Here is a 19,272-nt window from a genome sequence, read left to right as displayed (position 1 = left end):
TGAAAAACTTGTCTTGCTTAAAGCTGCGCATTAGACATCTTTTTCTCAAAAATGAACATAAACGATGGGTCATAATGTATACTTATGCTGAAAATACACAGTAGTTTTTTCCCATTAATTTTTCTATTTAAAGGGTTGTTAGAAAGATGAGAAGGAAATGTCTCTGAAAATCCATTATGAAAATTTATAAATAAAATAGATACTTGTCCAATACCTCAGACCATTACATGTGCTGATACTGGCAGCAGAATCAAATTCATGTATGATGGATCCTTGGTAAAAACAGTGATCCTAAAATAGATGAAGAGGCTATCAAATAAATATATATATATTTATATTACATAAATTATAATATACACATATTTTGTGTTTATAATATACCAACACTTCATTCTCACAAATTATACACATACTCATTCATGTATTTATTCATTGTCTTCTGTCATTTGGAAATTTTTAAATTCCTTTAGAATCCTTTTAATCGCATGATTACATTGTGTTAAGCAGTATATTTAGCAGTTTATTAGTTGATGAATCCAGCGTTAGAAATGTGACCGTTTCCTTATAAATATTTCTTTTTATTAAACCCATCCTAAAATTCCTACCAAACTACCCTTATGTTATTATTATAGTTTTCCTACAGTTGCCTATGAAATATGCTAATGTTTTTGATGATTGCTAAAATTAGATCTTACTCTCCAACCAGGTCCCCTCAAGTCTCCTACTATTGTGCTTCAGTCAAGTCAGTATCCTTGTCATTCCCTACGTGGTGCTCTGCCTACAGTGATTCTGTCAGGTAATCACGTTTTCCATTATATCCATCTCTTCAACTCCTGCCTATGTGTGGCCCTTCCCATGGGATCTCAGACCCTCACAGGCCAGCAACCATCCTTTGCATAAAAGAATGTTGAACATCAGGCTGTCTTATACTCCTTTTGTGTCCTGCCCTACGTACCCTTCCTCCAGACTTAATACCATTTTGAGTATATAGAAGTCGGTTTAGTAAAGAAAAATACATTAACAGTCATTGATTTGTTAATAATCAGCTTCCTTTTAGAGTTTGGAGGGTCATGTTTTCTATTCTAGGATAACTCAGTGACAAAATTCAATCAATATTCATTCCTGACATAATATTTTTTTCCTGACATAATATTTTCTGAAGCTGCTTATAAAGTTAGATTGGGTTTCAAAATCACATGAGGAAATTTCAGAAAAGAGACATGGGAAGGTCCCATAAGTTACCGTGGTGGAAGGATAGCTGGTGATCATCTCTCCTTTTGTGGAGTAGTAAGTTTCACTGTAATTTAAACCTAGGAACTCCCTGGAAAAGAGGGCAGAGAGGTAGTGAGATTTACTCATTCTATAAAGTCACCCAATAAAACCAGTTATGGAGAGAGAAGTCTCTAGACTGCTTTCAAATCTCAGTAAGTTCCTTTCGTGCTAAAAACACATAAGCAAAACCAATCCTGTTCAGATGAAAAAAACCTTCTACATGGACTTCATGGTATGGTAAACACTTGAAGAAACTGAAAAAGATTCTGGTAGTTTTAGCCAAGGCAACAACTTGAGAAGACCTAGAGAAAATGTTACCTAAGTAAAAATAATATATAAATACATTTTATACAAAATATATTTGACATATGTCATATATACATACACTATACATATTTTATTTTTTTTAAGATTTTATTTGTTTATTCATGAGAGACACAGAGAGAGGCAGATACACAGGCAGAGGGAAAAGCAGGCCCCACCAGGTAGCCCGATGTGAGCCTCGAAGCTGGGTCTCCAGGATCACTTCCTGGGCTGAAGGTGGTGCTAAACCGCTGAGCCACCCAGGCTGCCCCACTATACCTATTTTAAAATACATTAACCCAACAGCTATATATTTAGATAAAAGCAATATGTACTAATAATAGTAAATTTAGAAAACATGGAAAAGTACCAATGAAATTGTCCTAAATTCTCACCTTAGAGAAATACCTCTGTTAATATTTTCATGTAATTCTTCATAGTTTTTTCTCTGCACAAGTAAAGAGCATTCATTCTGAGTGATTGTAGAGTAACCAGTGCTCTCCCACATCTCCTGTATAAAACCCATGGGTATCCTCACACTGAGAATTAAGATTGTATATGTCAACTCCCTTGGCCAACTCCCTTGGCCACCCTTGTTACCTTTTCCATCTGGGGCAGCCTGGGGCCCCCCAATAGCCTTTGACCTGCTGAAAAGCATCTGGCTGGTAGCCACACCGCCCCCTCCGCGGCCCTGGGGGTTTGGGCCACAACAGCCCCTGCCTCAGCCACCATCACCCTTGCTGCCTGGAACCTCTGCCCTGGACTGGAGTCCCAGCCCCCCTGCCCCACTGCCCAGCCTCTCCTGGGTAGTGGCCCAGAGCAGCCCAGAGGCCTGGTCTTTTCCACCCATGAGACTGTACTGAGGCGGCTGGACAGGAGACAGGAAACCAGCACTCCAAATCACCTCAATAAAGTACTTTCTACAAAAAAAAAAAAAAGTGAAATTTTATCCTGAAAAACAGACCTTTGAAACTCACGACAGAAACATTAGTTTTTAAAGTCAAGACTTTTGGAATACATGAACTAGGGTTTATGTTTCCAAATTATAAAAATGAAGAGCTCAGGGCAGTCTTCCTATAAATAGGAGATCAACAATAGTAAAAAAAGAAGCCAGGCTACAACACTGACCAAGTAAAAAGCCTGGTGGAAGGGAATGGATGGAGGAAATATGATGATGGAATGTGACTGTGTTATCTGGAGTAAATGTGACTGCACATAGAGATAACACAGAAGCAGGGATGTCAGCATCAAAGACTTCCTGATATGCCCCAAACCTATTCCTAGAATCAGGAAAAGGATAGGCATAGGGTTAATCCCCCCCTCAAGACTGTCAACTTTTCATTCAAAGGCACACTATAAGTTGCTTGAAAAGAAGTTTGTTTATAGTTCCTCTATCTGGTGAGATTTCTGACAACAGCCAATAGGATGCTTATCTCCTACTCAGTAAGGAGACCCTGTACTGTGCTCTGAAATTCACTTAGTTCTGTCTGAATTACCCCATGTGGATAATAACAATTCCATTTTAACATTCATGAGTCCACAAGAAGAAAAGTGTAATATTGACTCTATTGGACATGAAATGGTGATAGAGTAGAGAAAGCCCTAGTGTCAGTACCATTACTTGGGTTTGACGGAATGGAATGAGCTCAAAATCACTTTTGAGAGGTAAAACATATACTGTGTTATATGAACAAGAAAAACAAACAGACAGTTATGTAGTTATAAATGCATAAACATGTTCATTATTAAAATTGACATCATTCTCTCTACATAGCTGTTTATCCAAGCTTTCCTTTAATTATCTCATAAATATGCATTTAACAACAGATTTTTATAAAACGAGATTAAGGAAATATTTAACCTGAGTTAAAAATATCCACCTGTGCCTTCTTACTTGTCTTTCCTCAGAGAGCTGGCATAACAATGAGAATTTGCTCTAATAGAGCAGAATTGGTAGATTTCTCTTCATGCCCACATTCCATGAACATAGCTTGTCTCATCCTTGGTAAGTCCTAAATAGGTAGGATTATGTGTTCTGCATGCAGCCAGGATGTGCATTTAAGTTTAGGGACTGAATCATAGTAGGGATCACTCTCTTCCCCCCAAATTATATTGAAAAACGTCATTTTCTTATAGAACAACAGATCCTATTTTTTTTTTCAATTCATGAATACAAAGTACGACTCTCTCATTTTGAAATAATCACAGACTCACAGGTAGTTACAGAGATAGCATAGCAGAGTCTGGTGTCTGTGTACACTTCATTCAGTCATATCTTACACAACCATAGTACAATAACAAAACCAGATATGTGCACTAGTACAATACATGTGTGTGCATTTCTGTGTTATTTTTTCATATATGTGGATTTCTGTTATACCCCTGCAATCAAGATACAGAACTATTCCACCAGAAAAATCTCCCTCATTGCTATCTCTTTATAATCCCTGGCTTCCCGAACAACATCCTTAATTCTTAACAATAATTCAAAACAACCAATCTGTTTCCCAGCCTTATAATTTTGTCATTTTGAGAATGTTTTATCAGCGGAATCATATGGTATATGACCTTTGGTATATGACATATGGTTTGCCTTCTTTTCCCCATTCAGCATAATGCCCTAATGATCCACGGGAGTTGTTCCATTTCATGCTGGGTAGCATTCCATACTATGGATTTACTACAGTTTGCTTAACCATTCACTTGTTGAGGAGCTCTGAGTTGCTTCTAGTTTAAGGATATCATGAATAAAGCTGTAAACATTTGTGTACAGCTATCTGTGTGAATGTAGGTTTTTACTTTTCTGAGATAATAACCGGAAGTACAATTGCTTTACCTTGCGGAGGTTGCACATTTGGTTTTATAAAAATTGGCAGATTGTTTTCCCAGAGAGCTATATCATTTTGTATTCACATCAGCAATGCTTTAATGATCCAGTTTCTTTATATCCCTTGCCAGCCTTTGGTGATATAATTATTTTTTAGTTTCAGCCATTCTGATTGAATGTACTATTTCATTGCATTTCTTGGACGATTAATGGTGCCATACACCTTTTCAGTGCTTACTTGTCATCTATATATTCTCTTTCGTGATATGTCTTTTCATATCTTTTGCCTATTTTCCAATTGAATTGTTTGCTTTATTATGGTTGAGTTTTGAGAACCCTTTATTTTCCAAATACTAGTCCCTTTTTGGTTGTGGTTTGCAAATGTTTGCTCCCAATCTGCAGCTTGTCTTTCATCCTCATAGCAAGACTTTTGTAGAGTAAGCACTCTCATTTTCAATGAAGTCCAATTTATCAACTTTAGCTTTTATTACTTATGTCAAATGATCTGGTGTCAAGTCTAAGAATTTTTTGCCTTAGCTCTAAATCTTGAAGGTATTATCTTGTTTTATCTAAAAGCATTATAGTTTTGCATTCTATGTTGAAACCCAAGATCTATTTTGAATTAATTTTTGTATAAAATTGGCATAAGCTTTGGGATTCAGGGTTGAGGTTTTTGTTTTTTTTTGTGATTTATTTATTTATTTATTTATTGTTTTGTTTTGCTTTGTTTTGCTATGGATATACCATAGTTTCAGCACCATTTGGTGAAGAGACTATACTTTCTCCATTGATTTGCTTTACAAACTTTGGCAAAAATCAGTTGGCTCTACTTGTGTGGAAATGTTTCCAAGTTTTCTATTTGATTCCACTGATCTATGTGCCTATTCCCCTAATAGTATGACTCTGTATCTATATACATCTTGAAGCGGTTACTCCTGTTTTTTTTTTTTTCTCCATATTTCTTTTAACTACTCTAGTTCCTTTGTCTTTCCCTATAAATTTTGGAATAATCTTGTCTGTATCTTTAAAAAATCTTACAATAATTTTGATAAGAATTGTGATAACCCTATATATCAATTGGAGAATCAACATCTTTACCATGTTGAGTCTTCTAGTATATGAACACAAAATAAGGTCCCATCTATTTATATCTTTTTGATGATTTTCATCAGAATTTTATAGTTTTCAGTGAACAAGCTTTGTATATATTTCTCTATTTGTAACTTTTTCATTTATTCTTGAATAATTGCAAGTGGTGTTGTATTTTAAACTTCAGTTTCCACATACTCATTGTGACCGTACAGAAATACGATTGATTTTTTATGATTAAATATTTTGTGACTTTGCTGAGCCCTTTTATTCCTTCTAGGAGGTGTTTTTGTTTGTTTGCTAATTTGTATGCTAGCTTAGTTTGTTAGATTTCATAGAATTTTCTATACAAACCATTATTGTATCATCTGCAAATAAGGGCTTTTTTCTTCATCTACCTTTCCAATCTATATATCTTTCATTTCCTTTTCTTCCTGAGTTGTGCTAACTAGATCTTCTGGGAATATGTTGAATAGCTGTGGTGAGAGTGCATATATTTGCCTGGTCCCAGATTTTAGGAGGAAAACATTCAGCCTTTTACCAGAGTAAGTCAAGGGCTTACCAAATATCCATTTGGTTATGGTATATAATTCTTGTTCATTGTTGAATTCTATTTGCTAGCATTCACAATGGATATTTGCCTGTAGTTCAATTTTGTTTATATTATCTTTGTCTAGTTTAGGTATCAGAGTAGTGTTGGTTTCATAGAATGAAAGGGAAGTTTTCCCTCTTTATTTTGTGGAAGACATGGATATAAACAACATTTTTTTTCTTTTTTAAAGATTTTATTTATTCATGACTGACACTGAAAGAGAGAGAGTCAGAGACACAGGCAGAGGGAGAAGCAGGCTCCATGTAGGGAGCCTGACATGGGACTTGATCCTAGGTCTTCAGGATCACACCCCTGCTGAAGGTGGTGCTAAACCGCTGGGCCACCGTGGCTGCCCTAAACAGCATTTTTCATTCATTCTGTCATTCTCCTTTTAATTGGAGTATTTGGACCATTTAGATTTGAAGTAATTGTTAATATATTAAGACTTAAGTCTGATATTTTATTTTTTTCCTGTTTCTTCTTTTTTCATGTTTTAGTTTCCTTTTCTTTCCTTCTTTGGGTTGCTGAAATATATTTTCAAATTCCAATTTGATTTATCTATAGCGCTTTTCAGCATACATCTCTGAATTCTCTAGATTTCTTAGTGGTTGCTCTAGGCTTATGTATGTATGTGAATACATGGTGAAACTTGGAATGGGGGCGGCCGGGTGGCTCAGTGGTTTAGCGCCGCCTTTGGCCCAGGGCCTGATCCTGGAGACTCGAGATCGAGTCCCACATCGGGCTTCCTGCGTGGAATCTGCTTCTCCCTCTGTGTCTCTGCCTCTCTCTCTGTCTCTCATGAATAAATAAATAAAATCTTAAAAAAAAAAAAAAAGAAACTTGGAATGGGATTAAGTTTATCCTGTTTTGAGTTCGTTCAGCTTCTTAAACCTGTAGGTGTTGGTATTTTCCTTGTCAAATTTGAGAATTTTCAGTATCAAATATTCATTTGAATACTTTTTCAGCTCCATACTCTTTCTCCTCTCTCCTGGGTGTCTGATGGCACCAATTTTACATCTTTTGTTTTATTCACACATATTCCTGAGAGTATTTTTTCCCCAGAAAATTTTGTTATTCAGATTATATAATTTCTATTATTCTAACTGCACTGATTATTTCTACTCTCCTTTCTATTCTGATCTTAAGCCTATCTATTGAGGGTTTTACTTTTTTACTTTTCAGGTCCAAAATTTTCTTTAGATTCTTATTTATATCTTCTATTTTCTTTTTTCTGAGATTTTTCTATTCATTTCCTGACACATTCTATTTTTTTCATGTGTTTCAAGCATGTTTGTAATTTTTCATTGAAGCATTTTTATGATAGCTGCTTTAAAATTTTGTCAGATAACTCAAACATCTGTCTCATTTTGGTGTTGACAGCTACTAATTTTTTTCGTTCTTTTAGATTGAAATATTTCTGGCTTTTGGTTTGATAAGGAATTTTCAATTAAAACTTGGATATTATGATGTTATGTTATAACCCCCTGGATCTTGTGTTTTAGTAGATCTCCTCTGATACTATTTTAGTGTGAGGCACCTCATTACTGTCAAGTAGGAATGGAAATCCAAGGGTCTCTACTTATCCTACATGAGTTCCTTGCTATTGCTTGGCAAGGGTCAAATGCATTCCCGCTGAAATATTCTCAGTAAGAAAGGAGGGATGTTTCATCTATGCTTTTCATGTGGCTTCCACTGACACTGTGAGGGGTGTTCTTGCTAGTTCTCCACTAGGCCTCTTCTCACATTAACCCAGCAGGAAAGGTGCCAGATGGGCATGGTGGCATCCAGGCTCTATAATAATCCTCACACTACAGTGAGGAGAATGGGGCTTCTTTACCACTAGGCCAGAATGAAAGTCTTGACTCTCCATTTAGCTATCTCTGTTTCTCTAAACAGGAGAAGAGAGGGTGTTGGGGTGCCTTTTTATAGCCTGACAATGGTGGAAGCTTAGTCTCTTGGTACTGCTTTTTCTGGCTGAGATGGGAGTGCGGACACTGTTCTCTGTGTGTATGTGATGTTTGCTAGAGTAGAACAGTTATTGTCTAAAAACTTTGTTTTTCTAAGTTATTTCTTTCTTTCTTAGCCCTTTGGCTAAATAGAGCATGATTTTGCAGGTTTTTGGTTTAGTTATTTGTTTGTTTTTTGTATGTGCTCATGGATATTTCCAGGTTGCTGATTTCTCTAGTATCTAGTCTGGGATATATGAAGCCAAAAGGCAACCTGAGAAACACACCACTGTGTCTGTCATTCCTTGGGTAACAGAGTTTCTAGCTGGTCTAACTTTCTCTTCACATCTGTAAGTCTTCTTATATTTGTTTTATATATGTAGTGCCCAGAAGTTTTAATTGTACTTAGTGGAAGGAATAGAGAAAAAATATGTCTGCTCCATTTCTCTGGAAGTAAAAATTCATAGCTTCATTTTCTTTTATAAATTAAAACATCAATTTTAAGAAATGTTATAGAACTTTTTTTATCATTTTAACATATTTTTTAACATTTGGAATTCTGTACTGTAATATGACATAATATCATAATACTATGCTCATAGACAACCACAAGTTATGCTTATTGTTGTTTTAACTTCAAAACAGGGATGCCTGGGGGTTGCAGCAGTTTAGTGTCCACTTTCGGCCCAGGGCATGATCCTGGAGTCCCGAAATCGAGTCCCACAATGGGCTCCCTGCATGGAGCCTGCTTCTCACTCTGCCTTTGTCTCTGTCTCTCTCTCTCTCTGTCTCTCTCTGTGTCTCTCATGAATAAATAATAAAGTCTTTAAAAAAACCCCTCAAAACACATACATATTACATAATCATAACACACTTATCATTACATAATAGTTTTGCCATTAGTAGAATCCATTCAATCTAAAGTCTCTCCAAGATGATGAATAGACACCAATGTTTACTCAAGTCAAAAACTGAAACATAATATATGATTAAAAAATACTCAATATAGCCATAATAAATGATTTAGAACTAAAATATCATAAAGGTACAGTTTTTAAAATGCTGTTTTATCATGGTATTCCTGTTCTAAGAATGACTTAACATTTTATTAACTACTTGGATGATATAGAAATAAACATACTAAAGGATTTTAGTGAATTAGAAGGTAATAGTTTTTATAACCCACAGAGGTCAAGATATCTCAGAAATAGATACATAGATAAATAATAAACTATTTGTAAAGGTCTTGAACCTACCATATTTTTTCTTTAAGCTCTTTGAACTACTCCTGGTCACATTTTGTTCCCACTCCTGACATAAGAAACTTACAAGACTTCAAAAACCAGTTCAAAACACACCTACTATACTCCAGGTAAACTTTGAAATTCTTCCCTATATGTGTATTTCATACCTCCAAAAATCTCCATTTTCATGTTTACTAGATTCTCATTCTATATTATAGAGGTCAGCAAAGTTTTTCTGTAAACATCCAAATGATAAACATTTTGGGCTATGTGGGCCACATATGATCTACATGTTCTTTGCTTAGTTGTTTTATTTTGTTTTCATTACAAATATTTTAAACTTTAAAAATTATTCTTATTTTGAGGGTCATACATAGAGCATAGTAGAGCTAGTTTGGTCCAACAGCTTTTATTTGCCTTGCCCTAACATGCTTGAGGTTGCCTGTGAACTACTTTTAAAAAGGGATTGATTTACTTTTACTTGTATCTTTTTGGTTCCCAATACTGTATTTGACATGTTAATGTGTTCAATAAACAAGTGCTACTAAGAATAAAATAACTGAATTGAAATTTGAGCTACCATCCAAAAGACAGAGTTTGCAGTTTGAATTTAACAAAGTTAATTCCTTGATAAAATAAAAGTATCAAACCTCTTCAGAGGGACAACAGAATCTAGTCTCTACCACATTTCATTCAAATTGTTCAGTACACAATCTAAATTTACTAGACATATGAAGAAACAGGAAAATTCTAACTCTTCAAGAAATAAGACAATCAATAAAGATCTACTTCGAGACAATCCAAAGGTTGAAATTATAGATGATGACTAAAGTAGGTATTATAACTATTTTCAACAAAGTAAAAGAAAATATACTTGAAATGCATGAAAAGATGTGAAATGTTAGCACAAAAATACAGAAATTACTTTTTAAAAAGCAAATTAAAAAATTATAATTGAAAATATCATGAATAAAAGGTTTCACTGTATGGGCAAGAATAGATTTGATAAAGGAAAGAGGTAATAAACTTGATGGTAGATCAGTAGAAATTATCTAGTCTAAAGAAAAGAAATAAAAAAAGAACAGAGCTTTGGGGACATGTAAGATAATATTAAAAGGACTAAAATACTGATAATTTGACTGCTAGGAAGAAGAGAAAAAGTATGGAGGAAGGAAATGGTAATGACTGAAATTTTATCCAATTTGGAGGAAGACATAAATTAGAATTTAAAGAAGTTTAGTAAAGCACAAGCAAGATTAATATGAAGAAAATTACACCTGTACATATCATTGTCAAATTGAGGAATATTGGCAACTAGAACAAATATTGAAAGCACTAAGAGAACAACATAATGTATACAGGGGAACAGAAATTCAAACTGCCACTAACATCTCATTAGAAACTATAGGGGTCAGAGGAAAGAACAATGTCAACACTGTTTTGCCAAAAGAAATAAAAATTCTGTCAATCCATAATTTTATATACAGCAAAAAATAACCTTCAAAAATGAAGGGAAAAAAAGACCATTTCAGATAAAAGAAAACCAAGATAAATTTCTCCCAGCAGATCTGTACTACAAAAATGGGCAAGGAAAGTCCTTCAGGTCAAAGGAATTGGTAGCAGAAGGAAAACTGAATCTTTAAGAATAGAAGGATAGGAAATGATAAATGATTCAGTGAGTTAAAACAATATATATATTTTTATTGAATTTCTTTAAGATGTATATGACCACTTAAAGCCAAAATTATAGCCATGCATTATGGAGTAAATTATGTATATAGATGTATATATACAACAAGTTAACATAAAAGAATTGTGGTTTTAAATGGACTTATATGATGAGGAAACTTTTACATTTTACATAAAATGACACAGTATTAACTGTAAATAAATATTATAATCTCTAAAACAAAAGTTTGAACCTAAAGCAGAGAGATGCTGCTAAAAAGCTAATAGATAAATGAAAAGCCAGAAGGTAAAGTTAAAAAAAACAAAAAAGCAAATAACCCAAATATCTAGAGAAAGCAGGGGAAAAAAAAGACCAGAAAATCAAACAAACAAAATAAACAGGAATCAAATATTAAATACAACATATCATTCATAACATTAAATGTTAACGGATTAAACATTACAATTAGAAATCAGATTGTCTGAATTCATTAAAAAGCAGGACCCAACTTCTTGCCAACTTACAAGAGATCCATCTTAAATGGAAAGATACAGAAATGTGAAAGAAAATGGATGAAAATAGTACACTGTGCAAACATATGAAGGCATTGATAACAGGTAAAATACACTTCCTGACCAGAGGGATTTTCTGTAATGACACAATAATAAAAGAATCCATTCACCAACAAATACCAAGGAATCATAATGAAGAAATTAAAGGCATTAGAATTGCTCAGCTGACACAAGGTGTAACGTGCTTTGGTAAATTCTTCCCTGCTTTTAGTTTATTCTCCAAAAGAACTTGGTTTGATATCTATTTTAAGTAACTTAGCATTCTAAAAACCATGTTTTTCAAATTTCCTCTGTTTCACTGACTCACAAAGAGTAATGTATTAACTCTCTTCCTAGAGTGAGTATACAGAGTTCAAAGGGCTCTAAGTACCCTAAATAGAGGGTAACTCAGGAACCGAAAGACAGTGTCTGTAATTGCTAAGATGTCGAAATTATATTAGGGCTTATATTAGGAAAGTAGGAATTCAGTATATATGTAGGTGACAATGACTTGAGGAATTCACTTCACTGGCAGTTTCTACAAAAACTGGGATACTACAGACTGATAAATCTATAAGGTATTGAATTATAATTGAACTTACCTTGACCTTAAAAGGTGAAGTATTAAAGTTTTTCTAGTGAGTCTTAGTTCATACAGCAATTCTTCTTCATAAGTTTCCTGCAAAACAGTATCCATCGTATGACTTGAATGTGTGTTGGGGCAGGGAGTGGAGGGGGTGTGGGGAAAAATTAGACTTAATCCATCTACCCAGCAGTCCAGCAATCCCGCCAGGTAAAACGATAAACATGGATTAGGCTGAATTTATGAGATCCAATATAAATGGATTTTTCTTGTAAGTTATTTTTTAAATTATTTTTAAAAATATTTTTATTTATTTATTCATGAGAGACACAGAGAGAAAGAGAGGCAGAGACACAGGCAGAGGGAGAAGCAGGCTCCATGCAGGGAGCCTGATGTGGGACTTGACCTGGACTGTGGGATCACCACCCGAGCCAAAGGCAGACATTCAACCACTGAGTCACCCAGGTGTCCCTTAATTAAATGTTTGATGGGCATTTTTTCTAGTTATAAAATGAAAAGAAAATATGTATATTTTCTTCCTATCCAGAGATAACAAGTTGTTGTATGTTCTTACAGTTCTGCACCCACCCATAGAGCTTTTGTTTATGTATCTTTAACAGTTTGGGTTATACTCTTTTATAGTCTACTTTCTCACATAAAAACTAATCATGACTATGACCATTTTCCCTAGTCCAATAAATGTTCTTTTATAGTATGTATTTTATGACTGAAAGTCACGATGTGAATTTATCTAACTTCTATCTGGATCAGAAATTTGATTTGGAGTATTCACTATACTTAGACATCATTTCCTTGACAGCAACGTGAAAAAAAAATGTTTGACAATGCTGTGAGATAACCCTGAAGAAAGGAAGCACAAAATTAGAATTTCTTTTTTTTTAAATTAGAATTTCATTAGAAATGTATAATAGTTCTTGTTTTCTTGCCTTAAATATTAACAACGAAATGATAACTTGCTGTGACAAACTTTTCTTTAATGATCATTGTTCATAGTGATATTTTTCTTGTTTAGTTTATTTTCTTATTTGTATATGAATTCCTAATTTATGCCCTTTGGGTATTTTTGTGGTATTTTATTTCTTTATGATCATAAGAATTATTTATAATTTAAGGATTGACAGTTACTGGTCATTTATCTAGCACATTTCTTTAGTTTATTGCTCACCCATGTATTCAATTTCAGGCACAGTGATAATATGGAATATACAATGATACACACTGCCCTTTTGGAAGCCACAGCTTGGCAAAGAAGAAAATCAAGCAAATGTAATTGAGTATTATAAGCATCATAATAGGAGAAATGCAGTGACTGTGTGAGGGAGGAGTCAGGAGAAAACAGAGAATGCAAAGGCCCTGAGATAGGAAGGAGCTTGACATGTTTGAGAAACCCAGAAAAGTTCAAGGTGGTTGGAGAATCAAGTGTAAGTTGAATAAATATGAGAAATGAAAAAGTAGAAAGGAGCCAAATTATATACAGACTAATTAGTCACTTAAGAAGATTTGGACTTTATCCGAAGAAAAAAGTTTAGACAAAAAATGCAGAAGGAGGTATGGTATTTTAGATGATTTACTTATTACAGATAATGGATTAGCAAAAATCACAACTTTAAGCAGAAAAACCATTTATTTTTTGCTTGTTTGTTTTAAATTTAAATTCAGTTAATACACACATAGTGCATTATTAGTTTCAGACGTAGAGTTCAGTGATTCATCAGTCTTATATAATACTCAGGCCTCATTACATCAAGTGCCTTCCTTAATGCCCATCACCCTGTTATACCATCCCCTCACCCCCTGCCCCTCTTGTGACCCTCAGTTTGTTCCCTTCCATAAGAGGTAAGAACCTCTTATGCTTTGTCTCCTTCTCTGATTTTGTCTTATTTTGGTAGGAAAAGTATTTAAAGGCTGTTGATGGAATACAGCTCACTTGGGCAGGGGAGTGGCAGCAGGGATAAGGGAGAGTAGATACTTTCAAAGGATATCTACATGCTAGAATGCAGAAGATTTAGTGATTTTTTTTATTTTTATTTTTTTTGATGGGAGAAGCAAAAGAGAGGAATGAAGAATTCTCTCAAGGATTGCATGAGAAGTCAGTCAGTCAAGCATCCTACTCTTGACTTCATCTCAAATCGTGATCTCATGAGATGGAGCTCCATGTCTGGCTCCACACGCTCAGGGAGCCTACTTAGGATTCTCTTTCGCTCTCTCCTTCTGCCTCCCACCTCTCTCTCTCAAAGAAAATAAAAAATAAAAATAAAAATTCCCTTAGGCTTCTGGTTTGTTTAAACCATACAATTGAAAGGAGGGTCTTCTGAAGAGGGGCTGCTTTGAGGGAGAGAGAGGGGAGTTTAATGCTTTTGAATGTGAAGTGTGCATTTGGGTATTATTTTGACTGCAAGTTTAACATAAAATTAGGACTTCTTTATAAACATGTAATCCACACACAGTGGGCAGGCAAGAACCTAGATGCTTATTCAGATAAGAAGGGTTGAATCCTATTCACAGTGTGATAAACTACATGTGCAGGTGTGTGTGAGTAACAGTGGTATAGTGGGACTTTGTAAAATTTGAATGTGTGATTATGAGTTTCATATTAGCTAATATTCAGACATTATTGTTAATACTGTCAAATGTGACATTCTTATTAATCTTGTCATTAATATTGTCTTTATATTAATAAACATAATTTTTAATTTTGTTTAAAATTTTTATTATTTTATTTAGTTTTACAACTTTTTTATTTTGTTTTAGAATCATTTTAGATTTAGAGAAAAGTTGGGAAGATAATACAGAGAATTTCCATGTACCTCACAATTCAGCATTCTATATTATCAACATCTTACATCACTATGGCATACTTGTCACAACTCATGAACCAAGATTGACATTATCAATTAAATAATTGACAAATCAATTAAATCAATAAACTTATCCAGATTTCCTTAGTTTCTGTCTTATGTCCTTTCACTGTCTTAGGATCCCATCCAGGACACCATATTACATTTAGTTGTCATGCCTCCTTAGGCTCTTCTACACTATGACGTTTCTTGGGCTTTTCTTATTTTGGGGTGGGGGGGGGCTTTTCTTATTTTTTAACAACATTGACAGTTTTGAGGAGTACTGATCAAGCATTTTATAGGTTGCATCTCAATTAAGGTTTTTCTGATATTTTTCTCACTCCTAGCCTGGAATTGTGAAGATTTGGGAGAAAACAACAAAATAAAGTGCCATTTTCATCACATCATATTTGGAGTACATACTATCAACATGACTTATTATTGATAATGGTTACCGATTACTGTGATCACTTGGCTGAGGTAGCATTTTTCCATCTTTCTTCACTGTTTCCCCCTTCCATATTCTACTCTTTGGAAGTCACTGTGCACAGGCCATGCTTAAAGGGTGAGGAGTTATGCTCTACCTCCTGGGAAGGGGAGTGTCTATGTCAATATTTTAATTCTTATGTATAGGAGATTTATCTATTTTCCCCCATTTATTTATTTATTCAAGTGTTCACTTATACCAGTATGAGTTCAAAGATATTAATTTATACTTTGCTATGGCCCAGAACTATGTTATTATTATTTTTTTTGCTCAAATTGTCCATTCTTTGGCTATTGGGAGGTCCTTCACTTGGCTCCCTATGTTCTTTTGACATAATCCCATCAGTGCAAGTTTGGTTTGTTTGTTTGTTTGTTTGTTTGTTTGTTTGAGAATTTCCTTAATTCTGGTAGTATAAGATGTTCCAAACTCATCCTGCATATTTTCTGACCCCATCCGGGCTCATCTTGTATATTCATAATGGGACTTGATTTGCACAATGGTGACAGAGGGCTGATTTTGCCCTCTTAGACGAGTACCAAACTTCAACCAATAAAAGTTCTTTTACTTTTTAATTGAAGTATAGTTGACATGTAATGTTATATTAATAAAAGATTTAAGAAGATGATAAAAGAATTGGAGATCAAGAGAAAACATTATTTGTAAGGAGATTATTACAGAAAAATGGTTAGACATTATCTCCAAATAGCAGCAGATAAAAAGTTGCTTTTTCAGTGTCTTAAGCCATGGGAAAGACATCTCAGTGGGATCATTAGGAAAGCTGAAATATGTCTTGCTTATGACTGAGGTACCTAACAAATGAGAGCCTGGAAGGCTGGCTCTTCTAATGATGAAGGGAAGAAAAATAGTTGCATTGGGAAAAGTTTGCCCTCAAGAAGTGTTGGGTCAAAGTGAGAGTCATTATTCTCCATGGACCAAGTTAGAAAGCTCGGGGCCCACAATGCAAGTGCCTGGTAATAAATATCTAAGAACAGTCATTGAATGTTTTTTTTAGTAATGGGAATTGAAAATTACCTTATTTTGAAGCCTTTTTCCTATTATATGCATTACATATTGTCTGCATAAACATTTGTTTCTTTTGAAAATAAAATTTTAAATGTTTACATTTTAACAACTGAATAAACACTGTTCTAAGCAACAGACCACATGTGTTCCCAAGAAAGTTGTCCAACTTTGCTGCAGAGTCTGTAAGGCAAGTGAACCTGCATATTATATCACTGGGAAAGCAAAATGCTCGGAAATTACATTCCATAGGCACCAGCTCAGAACAAATGAGGTTGCCTTAAATCAGCCCGGAAACTTGTTAGTGGAAATCCTCAAAAAATCTGGAAAACTGTACATGGCAGCCTCTAAAATCCAAATTTTACTCCATTTTGTTTTGTAATCCAACACAAATTTGCTTCCTCCCCAACTCCGGCCCCCTCAAGTGCACGCTGTAGACTGAGTGGGAGTTCTCAGAAAAATCGAAACTCCTCTCTTTTTCACTTCTGATTAGTCAGAGGTTGCTTTCTACATACCCTATGTAAGCAATAAATCATATTTATTAAGTCAAAACATGTACCTGTATGTCATAATCATGAATGTGCCAAACTTCTCGCTTCTGCATCAGAGGAAGCTTTTTAGGATAAACCACTTCTTGACCTTCGACTCCAATGATTACCTTTTCTAAAAGGAAATGTTTAAGGGAGAAAATACAATCTGGCATTGACACCCATGCACAATCATTCTCATAGAATTCACTTGCTCTCAATTAGCAGCCATGTACAACATCACTTTGAAGTATCACTCCCACTTAATCAGTAAGGAAATTGAGACTGATAGTTTCCAAATTAGGCAAATATAAGCAAAATTGGAAAACAGCCTTCCCCTCCTCCCCATTAGGTCTTTTAGCTTCTTTCGTCTTCCCACTTTGCTTTGCAGCTACCACCTTCGTCATCTTAATCTCCTCCTGTCTGTCTCTGGATTTTGCGCCTGTCAAACCTGCACTGTAAGGGATTGTTTTGGTGTAAATTACCAATTTTATCTCCCAGGGACACTTGCATTTGAAATCTTAACTCTCCTAGCTAAATACAAATGCAAAGCTTTCCCTTGTGAAAAGGGCGTAGGTACTCTTGAATCAGTGCTTTCCTGAGTGAGCCCTGGTTATCTCACTGAAGAGTGATGTAGAGGAAAGACCATAGGATACTACAATCTGCTATTATTTGAATCAAAGTCTTATGAGTTTATTGGCCATAAATGCTATTTTTATTCTTTCTGATCTGTAGATATTATTCCCAATTTCTTTTTTTTTTTAGATTTTATTTATTTATTCATGAGAGATACAGAGAAAGAAGCAGAGACATAGACAGAGGGAGAAGTAGGCTCCCTGTGGGGAAGCCTGATGTGGGACTCGATCCTAGGACCCTGGGATCATGACCCGAGACGAAGGCATACGTTCAACCCCTGAGCCTCCCAGGTGCCCCTCTCAATTTCTTTATAAAATAGATAATAAGATTGCACACATGCTAATGTACGCGAAAGTAGCTAATGGCTAGCACAGTGTCTCTACACTGCAGATATTCAGAAACACCCACTCTTTCCTCCTTCTCACTGTAAATCAGAGTATGTAAAAGCACTGAAGTATTTCATAAAAGCATAGAATCTCAATATTAGACATAACTAGTCCGAGTCCTATACTATGTTCTCAGCAAAATCATCAATGAATATTATTTTATTATTTACAGTCTAAACTTTGTGACTAAAGAGACATTACCTCATAGCCTAGTAAGAAAACCGTGATAAAAAGGTTAAGACATACCTTTAATCTGAGAAATGAGTATAATCATGAAAAGCAAACTCCTGAGAAACATTCTGAATGATTCTGATGGAAGAAGGGGCACAGATGCTTGAGAAAAGATGTGTGCAGCTCTCTGCCCTTGTTTCCACAGCAGGGTTGAAGAGCCCAGATAGATAAGTAGTTTTGATCCAGTACAAGGAAATGTTCCTTGCTTGTGTTGCATCATTTGTGAGGTGCTTGAGGCTAAAACCTGGAGGGTGGACATCATGTACTAATTAAAGGCACCACTGAGGTGCTGTGATGGAGTTGGGCTGGGCAGAGATCCCTACTTCATGCCTGATAAAATAGAATTATAGATGTACTAAAAATTCAAAAGTGAAAAAAATCATATATGTCTTAGAAAAAAATTTGAGGAATGTTTATGGAAGCTTTGTTTGGAGAAAATGCATGTGAAGAATGCCACATGGAGAAATTATAAAGGAAAATTTCATAAAAACTAGATAGAAGTACTGAGAAGTTTTTTTTTAACTAAATAAAAGCCTATGCCATGGGGCATGGGTATAATGGCCTTTCAAAATCTGTAAAAAGACAAGATACTCATCCACAATCCACATTCTACCCCTACTTGCCACCCCCACCCTGATAAAAGACCCCAGAGTCCTGAGGCAAGGGAAAATAACTAGAGTCCCCCCGCCCAATTTTATTGAGATCTAACTGCCATACCACACTGTGTAAGTTTAAGTTGGGTACATATTCTTTTACTCAACCTTTGGGTTTTGGAGTTCCTCAAGGTATTAGCCTATTTCCTCTTTTCCTCTAACTGTATGCTTGTTCCAAAACCATCTCATCTTCAGTTGTGGTTTAATTATCATCAGCTATGCCTCACATTTTTACTTCCAGCCACCTGCATGATAGACCTTTACAGCCAACTCTCTATTCAACATCTTCATTGAGACAGCTCAAAGTCCCTGCAAACTAAGAAGATACAAAACTTGTTCTCTGCTTTCATTAATGATGTTAATATTTATTCCACATTGCAAGTCTGAAACCCAGTAGT

General features: G+C 35.1%; 1 protein-coding gene across 1 annotated transcript in view; it reads right to left on the bottom strand.

Moving 5' to 3' along the window:
- ADAM7 (ADAM metallopeptidase domain 7) overlaps nucleotides 1-18,480 on the bottom strand; it is an 80,314-nt gene extending 61,834 nt beyond the window's left edge. Inside the window, exons 1-5 of the mRNA XM_041767418.1 lie at nucleotides 18,237-18,480; nucleotides 17,001-17,104; nucleotides 12,096-12,172; nucleotides 1,243-1,321; nucleotides 215-291 (exon numbers count right to left, since the gene is read on the bottom strand). Of these exons, the coding sequence (XP_041623352.1) occupies nucleotides 215-291; nucleotides 1,243-1,321; nucleotides 12,096-12,172; nucleotides 17,001-17,104; nucleotides 18,237-18,480 (581 nt within the window). The remainder of the gene's footprint in view (nucleotides 1-214; nucleotides 292-1,242; nucleotides 1,322-12,095; nucleotides 12,173-17,000; nucleotides 17,105-18,236) is intronic.
- Between the last annotated feature and the right edge of the window lie 792 nt (nucleotides 18,481-19,272).

Source organism: Vulpes lagopus, chromosome 8 (assembly GCF_018345385.1).
Source record: "Vulpes lagopus strain Blue_001 chromosome 8, ASM1834538v1, whole genome shotgun sequence".
NCBI lineage: Eukaryota > Metazoa > Chordata > Mammalia > Carnivora > Canidae > Vulpes > Vulpes lagopus.
The sequence above is the reverse complement of the archived record's forward strand: the minus strand, read 5'-3'. Positions and strand labels throughout refer to the sequence as shown.